Source organism: Lactuca virosa, chromosome 6 (genome assembly GCF_052849685.1).
Source record: "Lactuca virosa cultivar CGN04683 chromosome 6, Lactuca_virosa_CGN04683_v6, whole genome shotgun sequence".
In the NCBI taxonomy this organism is placed as follows: Eukaryota; Viridiplantae; Streptophyta; class Magnoliopsida; order Asterales; family Asteraceae; genus Lactuca; species Lactuca virosa.
This window is the reverse complement of record NC_136431.1, coordinates 18064868-18076280: the sequence shown is the minus strand read 5'-3', so window position 1 is coordinate 18076280 and position 11413 is coordinate 18064868. Positions and strand designations below refer to the sequence as shown.

Here is an 11413-nt window from a genome sequence, read left to right as displayed (position 1 = left end):
ATCAGGTGGTGGGTAAATTCTCGTTGGTGACGTATGTGGAATCAAAAATAGTTTAGGAATATATTGAAAAAAAAAAACAAAATATAATATTATTGTTTCACAAAATTCATGTATTAAAATAGTGGATTATGCTGTTTTTGTATTTAAAACATAACCACTTACATAGACTCACCTGTCCTTTGTCTCATTCTTTAAAGCAATACACCTCTAAGGTTATATTGGTAATTTTAGCATCTGCAACTTATTTTAGACACCCTCCACATATCTCTCCACATGCCTCAATACATGCTTTGACTTCAATCTTGACGATATTCACTTCCACCGCGTAATGGGTAATTGCAACGGCGTCCCGGCTCCCGGCAACGGCGGCGCCACCACCACCACCACGTCCAACTCAACTGCCCCACCATCTCAGCAACAATCTCCACCCAAGGGACTCACTATCCTTCCTGCATCGGATCCGGCACCTCCTCGCCAACCGCTGCCGGCCTCCGTCGGCCGTGTCCTCGGGCGGCCAATGGAAGATGTTCGTGCAACCTTCACAATCGGTAAAGAGCTCGGCCGCGGCCAATTTGGCGTGACGTATCTTGTCACTCATAAAACCACGCACCAACAGTTCGCTTGCAAGTCGATCGCGATGCGGAAGCTGATCAACAAGGACGACATCGACGATGTCCGGCGAGAGGTTCAGATCATGCATCACCTCACCGGACACCGTAACATTGTCGAGCTCCATGGCGCCTACGAGGATCGGCACTCTGTTAACCTAATCATGGAGTTGTGCGCCGGCGGGGAGCTATTTGATCGGATTATAGCCAAGGGACATTATTCAGAGCGTGCGGCAGCTGGGCTCTGCCGGCAGATGGTGACGGTGGTGCATGATTGTCATACGATGGGAGTGTTCCATAGAGACTTAAAACCTGAGAACTTTTTGTTCTTGAGTACCGATGAAGACTCGCCATTGAAAGCTACTGACTTTGGTCTCTCGGTGTTTTTCAAACCAGGTATTCTATTTGAATCATTTAAGATGTTTTTCCCCAAATACATGTTCTATCACAATCCAACATCCAAAAGGGGATAACCAATCAAACAGTTTCCATTTTCCACCAGATTCGAACACATAACCTCTAATTAGGGTTTCAAAATGGACACTTGCATCTGGACGATGTATTCGAGTATAATGATCATATAGAACTTCTTTCTTTCTCGATGTACTTTGGTTAGGTTTCTACACCAAGTTTGCACAACCACATACCATATGCAGTTTATTTGTTTTACAAAAGATGATATATCCTGCTGTGTTTCTTGCGTTTTATCATGTTAAGATGATATGTTGCAGGAGATGTATTCAGAGACCTTGTTGGAAGTGCATATTATGTGGCTCCTGAAGTCTTGCGTAGACATTATGGTGCTGAGGCAGATATCTGGAGTGCTGGTGTAATTCTTTATATTTTACTTAGTGGTGTCCCACCATTTTGGGGAGGTATATATATATATATATATATATATATATATATATATATATATACATAATTTCAATGAACTTGTTATCATCATAGAATACATCTATCAACAATTCATATCTTTTACAGAAACTGAGCAAAGCATCTTTGATGCTGTTCTACGTGGGAATCTTGATTTTGTATCTGATCCATGGCCAAGCATATCAAGTAGTGCAAAAGATCTTGTGAAAAAGATGCTAAAATCTGATCCTAAAGAAAGACTTACAGCAGTTGAAGTCCTAAGTAAGTTAAAAAAAAAAAAAAAACTATATGCATGGTTTTGGTTTTGTCTCAAATCAATAAGTTTGATATAAATTTGGAATGTAAAATGTTATAGATCACCCATGGATGAGAGAAGATGGTGATGCATCAGATAAGCCAATTGACATTGCTGTCCTTACAAGAATGAAACAATTCCGTGCCATGAATAAATTAAAAAAAGTGGCTCTGAAAGTAATTGCAGAAAATCTTTCAGAAGAAGAGATTATTGGATTGAAGGAGATGTTCAAATCCATGGACACTGATAATAGTGGCACAATCACTTTTGAAGAACTCAAAGCAGGTCTTCCTAAACTTGGCACCAAGCTTTCTGAATCAGAAGTCAGGCAGTTAATGGAAGCGGTGATTTTCCTAAAATACCCTTAATACATTATACATACTTTGTCTATTTATTGATTATTACATTATTATTAGGCTGATGTGGATGGAAATGGGACGATTGATTATATTGAGTTTATTTCTGCTACAATGCATTTGAATCGTGTGGAAAGGGAAGATCATTTGTATAAAGCTTTTGAGTACTTTGATAAGGATAAGAGTGGGTGAGTATTTGTATTTCTATGTAAACTATTTTTTTTTTTTTTTATATATATTAAATTGTTGGTTTTTTTTTTTTATTTAGATATATAACAGTGGAAGAATTGGAGCATGCTTTGAAGAAGTACAATATGGGAGATGAGAAAACAATAAAGGAGATTATTGCTGAAGTTGACACAGATAATGTATTATGCTCTCTCTCTCTCTCTCTCTAAAAAAAATAGCAATCTACTTTTTTTTTTTTTTTTTTTTAAAAAGAATTTATTTATTTGTTTTTATTGCAGGATGGGCGGATAAATTATGATGAATTTGCAGCCATGATGAGAAAAGGCAGCCCAGAAATGGTGACCACTAGACGTCGAAAATGATAATTTTCAGAGTTTGTTTTTTCATTTATTTTCACAATTTGTTTTTTCATTATTTTAAAGCTGGTTGATTAAATATTTAACTATAGCAGCCTTTTGAGTTTTTATTATGAGGGTTATTTATTTGTTTTCCCAGAAGCAACTAAATGGGGTTTGTTATAGATATTTATAAATTATAATGTACCAAACTGTGATTGTTTCTGAAAAATCAGGTTTTTTTTTTTTTTTTTTTTACCAAATCAGTTTTTGTATTTTTTTAGTACAGTATTATATACAGTATGAATTGTTTGTACAGTTGTAATATTTGTTTATTATTTCAGTATATTTAGGTAAATTTTGGAAAAATATATAACAAAGACATCTGTTATTTCAACTAAATTTGTATTTATGTAAACACTGATAAAATGATATCAATGTTGGATATTATTTTATTTACTTAATTTTTAGTTATATAAAAAGTATGTTTTTTTTTTCATGTTTTGTTAATTTATAATTACTGCAATTTTTAATTATTATAACTGATTGTAATTGTTAGTTCTCACAATTTTCTAGTTTTTTTTTTCTTTGTAATTGAATCTTAATCTATTCCATCTTTAGATTATTTTATTCTATTTGCCATTTTCATATTTTCAAATTTTAACATATTGTCAATCTTTTGAAGTTTTGTAATAAAATGACCATCGATTTTGTATATGGATGTAGTTGTGAGATACCAAAATTGTAGCAGAGCAGCTTTACTAATTGCTATTAATCTTTTCAAAGCAAATCTCACAAATACTTATCATTCGAGAGAAGGATTTTTGCAACCTTGCAAAATTTCTCTTTATCATGAAAAATCTTAAATTTTTGTTATATGTTTGAGTAGTTTTGTAGATCTAATCAAAAGTTTCATTAGTTTCAAGTTGTCACACTTTTTTGGTTCAAATTTAATGAGGATTTTAGAGTACTTTTTACTGGAGGGTTGTACGTGATAATCAATGGCTTTACAGAGCGTGGGGCGTGTTAATTAATGCATAATTATATGGAATTGCTCTAGATATAAACTTTTATGGGTTGGTTAATTTGGTGGTGAGTAAGATACGTTTAGCATATAATTATATTATTCATTTAATATGCTTGAATGAATAATCTTATCGAGCTAGATGACAACAATGATCTCAAACACTTTATAGATGTTGTTCGTTGTTTGTTACCAAATATGATAACATTGTTTGATGTTGATCATGTTGTCAAAGGTGGAAATATTTCCTTATAAATCATTTGATGGTGAAAACCGATTGTGTGAAAATTTGTTAGCTGTTGGAAACAAGCACGTATGTAACTTCCTCCATTCTATGGTGCCTCTTGATATTGTGTACGAAACAAAAAAATTAGGTGGTTTTAAGCATGTTCCTCCACACAACGATCATCATGTTGGTGATGATAAGTCTACGTACGGGGTTGACACGAATCACAAATTGGTTATGAGATTGTAAGGTGTATCAAACCAACCAAATAATAGGGGTATAATAGACTCCAAATACACTGTTTTAATGCACTAAAAAAATAATACAAGACAAATAAGGTCGAACCACAGAGACACGGGATAAAAATCTATATCTCTTTGCGCAAGGTACTTTGGTCACAAAGATGGTTTTGTTTGCAAAAGTTAAATAATGAAAATAACAATCTACTTTGAAAACATACAGAAAATGAAATAGATTTGTAAACAAGTTATTGAAATGGTTCTAGTTATAGTTCTCAATGTTGTCATTTAACTTGATTATGACTTGATGTAATTCACGGTTATTATTCTAAGTTGGTACTGAAAGATATTAGCACGCTCTAATACCTCTCGCTTGCCAAATTATCTAACCAAAACATGCTCCTTGACTAGACCTAACTTTACTAATTCAACCTAAACACACTCTTAGATTGTACTGAAAAATTGCATTAAGTTGTTTTATACAAGCTTCCCAACAATGTTCAATTCTTTTTATATGTTCGAAAGTGTGAAAACATGTGATATATGTTCTATAATAAGAAAGCTACTGTTTGTTACCAATTATCAACTTTATAAAACGGTTAGGTGCCCTAAAAGTTAATTAACTACACAAGAATTCAATTTATATAAGCGGCCAATTAAACATAAATCAAATTCAAGGATCCTAGTTTAAACAAGAACATAATCACTAGAATAGAATCATAAATAAAATATCAAACAATATGCTTCAAGTCACGCAATCAACATGTATTGAACAAGAACTAGAAATTAGGGTTTCTTAGCCACACATGGCTAAGAACAAATCAAAAAAGAAGAAAGATGGAATTGAAATGTTTAATGCTTACAAATGGAAATCAAAAGTGTTTGCAATGATTAGAATTCATCAAGAACTCACAAAAATCCCCTTAAATCGCCAGAAGTTACTCCCAAAACCGTCTTTGATGAAAAATGGTGATTTTCCTCATTTTTAGTAACTGTTCACATGCCTAACTTAAGGTCATCCATTTTTTAGCATGGCCATGTGTTTTGACCATGTGCTTTTAGCATGGCCATGCTTTTTGTAAAAACTCCAATAAGTCTTCAAACTTTGCTTTGTCTTCGGTCTAGCTTCACTCCGAGTCATGTTGCTCACATATAAGAAGAAAAGGACAAACACGACCCGTGTCGGTGTGACACAGGCCGTGCTTCAAACGTGGTCCTTTTCTAGGATGAAATGCAACGACTCGAGTTGTGTCTTTAAGTTCTCTTCCGCTACACGACGAGTCCATCTTCTCTTCATGCTCCAATGCTCCAAGCTCCCAACTCCATGCTCACCTCCATTGCTCCATAATGCCTACAAAATAAACCAAAAATAGTGAAGTACCATTCATTCTGAATAAAATATGCAAGTGCCCAAATAGTTAACTAAATGCAAGAATTATGAAGTAAAATGCAATGAAGTGACAGAACTAGACGTGAAAAATAAGTGCACAAAATGCACCTAACTGTTGGGTCAAAAATATGGTTTATACTTTGCTTTTCTAGGCAATTGTATTTTTTTGTAATATTTTATGAGTTTACGGTCAGTTTACGGCCAGGTGGGTGTTTACGGCCGTAAACAGGTTTACGGCCGTAAACCCTGTTTACGACCCAATGGGTGTTTACGACCGTAAACTCATTTACGGCCCATGTTTCTCATGTATATATATAGGGGTGAGGGGTGTGAGGAATAGATTGATGAAAAGGTAGAGGAGCTTAAGTGTGTGCATTTGAAGGTGTTCTAGAGAGAGAGAAAAGAGAGTGTGTGTTAGTGTGTGTGAATCTTGTGTAAGGAACTTAATTCATATCATCAATACATTCAAGATTCATATTATTCTTCTTCTCCTTCTCTTCTATTTGATCTGACATCATCCGTTTGATTGGGATTCTGCACCATCAAACGGATCTGATTGATACTCAAGCATTTTGGGGACTTACAATTGGTATCAGAGCATAGACAATTTAATTTTGGGTACGTTACGCAGATTCAGATTGCCTGTTATCACTTGATAATATCACTTCCCAGTACTACATCAACAAGCAAAACTGTAAGCGACAATATTTTTGATTTTTCTGAATTTTTAATGTTTTTGGATTTTTGAATGTTTTCTGAAAAAAATAAAACAGAAACAAGATGTTTTTGGATTTTTTTTTTAAAAAATTTTCAATTTTTTGTTTGGTTTTTGTTTATTTCTCCCCCTAAATTTGTGCATGGGTGAGAATGAAATCAATAAAATGCGCAAATTTAAACTAACCTAATCAATAACAAAAATTTAATCCTCAAAACGAATCATTTTCAAAAATCCCACAAGCACATCGAATCGAGCTTTGTTAAAAGGCTTGGTGAACAGATCCACCACATTATTCGCAGTGGGAACCTGTTCTAGCCGGATGAGCGAGCGCTCATAACAATCTCGGATAAAATGAATTTTGATATCAATGTGCTTGGTTTTGGAGTGTTGGACAGGATTTTTAGTAATTTGAATTGCGGCCTCATTATCACAGTGAATTGGGGTTTCTAGATAGTTCAAACCGTAGTCCAACAGCTGATGTTGGATCTAGATAACTTGAGAACAGCAAGCAGATGCAGCAACGTATTCCGCTTCTGCTGTTGAGGTAGATACGGTATGCTGTTTCTTGCACTGCCACGACACCAGCCTATATCCTAGGAATTGGCACCCTCCTGAGGTAGATTTCCTGTCAAGCTCACAGCCTCCATAATTACTGTCAGCAAAAGCATATAAATCAAATTCAGAATTCTTCGGATACCAAAGACCCAATTTTGGGCTGCCTTTGATATACCGAAAAATCCTTTTAACAGCAATAAGATGTGAAAGTTTAGGATTAGCCTGATAGCGAGTGCATTGACAAACTGCAAACATGATGTCGGGACGACTTGCAGTAAGATACATCAACGATCCGATCATCGATCTGTAGTGTGACTGATCTACAGATTCGCCATCAATATCTGGATTCAGCAGGGGTCTTTCAGCCATTGGTGTCGATGCAGGTTTTGCGTCTTGAAACTCGAACTTCTCAAGAATATCCTCCACATACTTAGCTTGATGTAGCAGGATTCCGGTTGAATTTTGTTTGACCTGAAGCCCCAGAAACATGGTCATTTCACCCAGTAAACTCATCTCAAACCGCTTTTTCATCACGCCTTCAAACTCTTTGCATAGCTGTGGACTGGTAGACCCGAAGATAATGTCGTCGACGTAGATCTGGACTAGAATCTGATCATTACCAACATGCTTGATGAATAAAGTTTGATCAATAGTGCCGCGAGAGTATCCATGCTCGAGCAAGTGCTTTGTTAGAGTCGCATACCATGCTCGAGGAGCTTGATGTAACCCATACAACGCCTTGTCCAACTTGTAGACATGATTAGGAAACTTTGAGTTAACGAACCCAGGGGGTTGATCAACGTAGATTTCTTCCTTCACCTTGCCATACAAGAAGGCAGTCTTGACATCCATTTGGTAGACCGTGAAGTTCATGTAGGAAGCATATGCGAGAAAGATACGAATAGCCTCCAATTGAGCAACTGGTGCGTAAACCTCAGTATAATCAAGACCCTCAACTTGTCGAAACCCGCGAACCACCAACCTTGCTTTATTGCGCACTATTATACCAGAATCGTCCTGCTTGTTACGATAGACCCAACGCATGTCAAGAGACCTTTTGCCCTTTGGTAACTCAACCAATTTCCAAACCCCGAGCTTTTCAAACTGATTTAGCTCTTCATGCATCACATCTACCCAGCTGGGCTTATTTAAAGCCATGTCAACGTTCTTGGGCTCTATTTGAGATATAAAGCAAGAATAGAGACATGCATTGACATCTCCACTCTGACTTCTGGTTTTAACTCCGTCACCCAGCTGGCTAATGACGTTATCGATCGGATGATCGCGTTGAATTCTTAAAGGTATGTCTTGGCTGATATCATTGAGTGAAACAGGAAGAGTTTACGGTCCGGTCCTCGGAGTTTACGGTTCGGAGTTTGCGGTCCAGCAGCCTCGGTCTTCGCTTCGGATTTGATCCTCGCACGTCCTCGCATCGCGTCATCGGCCTCGTCCTCGCAGCAGCATCTTCCATCGCATCTAAAAAATAGGAAACGAATTGGGGGGTACCGAGAATCGAACCAGCGACCTCTGGTTGAGCAACACAGCGCTTTACCAACTCGTCTAGCTGACAACTTGCTTCACTCCTTCGAATTTTAATTCATAAAGTGTCCCTCTCGGTTCCAACTTTCGCATTTTTGTCAATTTCAGCCCAAAATTCAAAATCTTTATTTATTTATTTTTTCATTCCATTTTCTACAAAATTTTAGATTTTAATTTTTGACTTTTAATTTTTAACTTTTTACTTAAATTTTTGACTTTGACTTTTAAGATTTGACCTTTGACTTTAAACTTTGACTTTCTCATTTAACTTTTAAATTTTCAAATTTAGCTTTTCGGTTTGACTTTTAAGTTTGACTTTTCAAGTTTGACTTTTGAGTTTGACTTTTTAAATTTGACTTTTAAGGTAGACTTTTGAGGTTTATAGTCAAAGGGCTTTTTTTTGTTTGACTTTTATGTTTGATTTTGGCTTCTAGTTGTGTTTTTAATGGCTTTTGAGGTCTACGAAGACATGAAAGAGAGTCAGGATATGTTAAGACAAAAATTCAACATGTTCGATTACATTCCTGGAGAAACTCTGGAGGCACAGCTGCAACGATTCACAACTCTTACTACTGATATGAACATATCTGGGATCTTCTTGACTAAATCTGAGATAAACAAAAAGCTGTTGAATGCACTTCCAAAGTCGTGGGATATGAATGTGGCTGTCATCAAGAAGACAAAAGATCTCAATCGTCTTAGTCTTGCTGATATAATTGAAGAACTTGACGCTTTGAAGTGTGGAAAAACAATGAGTTCCGCAAACCTTCCGGTCAATGAAGTTTGATGTTCTCAATCATTTGAAGTTTCATGTACACTATCTAGTGAAGATACGATTAAATTTCTTCGGGAACAAATTGAGTTATTAAAAAGAGAAGTTGAGGACCTGAGATATGAAGGATATCAACTCAGGAAAGGACAGAAACCCCTGAAGGCTGAATTAGAAACAAAAATAAAGGACTTTAAGAGAATTCAGCAAGACTAAAGTGAAAAATGTGAACATTATGATTATATTAAGAGACAGAATGCTGAGTTAATTACTGAGCTTGATACATTAAAAGGGCAATTTGAAACTGCAAATTTTGATTTTAAAAAGTTTGATGTATCAAGCAAAGTAGTTGCCAACATGATAGACCATTGCATGCAATTTAAACATAATCAATCAAAGGGTTTAGGATTCGATAATGTACCTCCTCCTTTTAATCATACATATCAGTATCAACCTTTGTCTAAAGAGGAGATTACCAACGAACCATTCATGGTTTATGGCAAGCCTTCTGGTTTTGTTTCAGGAGGATTTATTAATGTTGAAAATGCTAACGTTTCTACTTCCCCTGCAGACTAATCCTTAAATCAATCCAAGCAAGCAGCTGAAGAGAGTGTGTCTGATAGTAAAGTAGCAGAAGATGAGAACAAGGAGAAAACCATTGAACAAACCAACATCTCCTTGAGCTCTGAATCTGTTGCTTCGAACTCAGTTGCTTCTGATCAACCTGTTGTTGAGAAGTACAGACCACCAAATCAAGTTAAACAGAACGCATGCTGCAACTGTGCGTGTGGGAAAAGCAAGAGACAAGGCAAAGACACGTCACCAGGGGCAGGAAGAAACAATTTCCCAGTGAAGAAAAAGACTTGTTTTCACTGTGGAACACCTGGTCATATTGCCCGAAACTGTCCAAATCGCGCATACGTTCGCTACTACGCACAAGGATGGCAAAACGCGCCAAGAGGGAGATATTCCAAAAGAAACCCCTCAAGGTCACGTTCAGACAATGATGACTGGAATGCGCAGAAGAGCAAGAATCAAACTCCAAAGGACAAGAATCAAAATCCCAAAGTCAAGAAGGAAATGCCGGCCAAGAAGCCCAATCCAAGAGATGCTCCAATGAAACAAAGACCGGTTAGGTCAAAGTCATCTCAACGGCCGACATCAAGATCAAAAGCAAGTACTGAGCCACCCATAGGATCGAAAAAGAAATGGGTTAAACCCAACTACAAATGGGTTCCAAAGGCTCACTCTCCCAAATCTTCTAACGATTCTAATATTTATTCATCTTCTGTTTGTGATAAACAGGATATGTCATGGGAGAGAGTATCGTGCAAGGATGAAAAAAGTCAACCCAGTTTCAAAATGGACTGGGTTCCAAAGACCAACTGATCCCGCTCTGTGTCGGAGCAGCTATGGAGGCATATCATCAGACTTCGGTTTGTTGGTAATGGCTGTTCCAGGCACATGATAGGGGACATCTCTCAACTATACAACATTCAGACCTTTGTTTGAGAGTATGTGTCCTTTGCGGGAAAGAAAAGAAAGAAAGGGATCACTCATGGGGTTAGTGCTTAACGATGTGAAGAATTTTTGGATCTGTTCTGAGATTACGCGTGCTGTTCTCAGACCTTCTGGATGCAAATTCAATCGGTGACTTACGGTTTGAGTTTTCTTCTCTATACTCCTGAGCTTTTCTTAAGCTGATTCGTTTTAAAGACTATTTTTTGTTTTAGGATAGTTTAAATTTGCGCATTTACTTTCGTTTCTCTCCTATGCACAAATTTAGGGGGAGAAATAAAAACAAAACAAAAACATTAGAAAATCAGAAAATCCAAAAATATGGTGTTAATGAAATGTGCTTGAGGGAGATGTTTTGGGAAGTGATATAATCATGTGATAACAGGCAATCTGAATCTGTGTAAGGGACTGAATCTGAATTGTCTAGGCTCTGTGTTCGATGCGCTGGTAGGCACGAGAGATTAAAAATGGACTTGACTAGGCATTAATAAACTTAAGGAATCTAAAGACTTGAAAAATCTTGACCTAGATAGATCCATTTAGCCTGACAATACGACGCTCAGATAGGTTGAGCAGGGAGATATACATGATAATCCACCGGTCACATTAAAGTAATCCGTATCTAGAACTGTGGTTTAACTCTTCCTTGATGTACGGACTCTGTCCTTAATTCCGGTATTGATGGGGCGACTGGGGAATTCCGATAAAGTAGGTCTGTAGGAAATTATTTTCTTGCTTTCTTTCTGTTAGTCATATGTTGCCTCCTCCGCGTGATT

At 36.7% G+C, this 11413-nt stretch overlaps 1 protein-coding gene across 1 annotated transcript; it reads left to right on the top strand.

The window, feature by feature from the left end:
* Positions 1-240: 240 nt before the first annotated feature.
* Positions 241-2906, top strand: LOC145119523 (calcium-dependent protein kinase 1-like). The gene is made up of 7 exons (XM_079055189.1): positions 241-1004; positions 1340-1483; positions 1593-1745; positions 1840-2123; positions 2196-2323; positions 2404-2503; positions 2603-2906. Exons 1-7 carry the CDS (start codon positions 329-331, stop codon positions 2684-2686), a joined length of 1569 nt encoding a protein of 522 aa, XP_078911315.1. The 5' UTR covers positions 241-328; the 3' UTR covers positions 2687-2906.
* The last annotated feature ends 8507 nt before the right edge of the window (positions 2907-11413 follow it).

Coding starts and splice junctions, on each gene's coding strand:
- LOC145119523 (XM_079055189.1), top strand. CDS start 329: ATGGGTAATTGCAACGGCGTCCCGGCTCCCGGCAACGGCGGCGCCACC. Junction 1,484..1,592: donor TGTCCCACCATTTTGGGGAG/GTATATATATAT, acceptor TATCTTTTACAG/AAACTGAGCAAAGCATCTTT. Junction 2,504..2,602: donor CTGAAGTTGACACAGATAAT/GTATTATGCTCT, acceptor TTTTTATTGCAG/GATGGGCGGATAAATTATGA.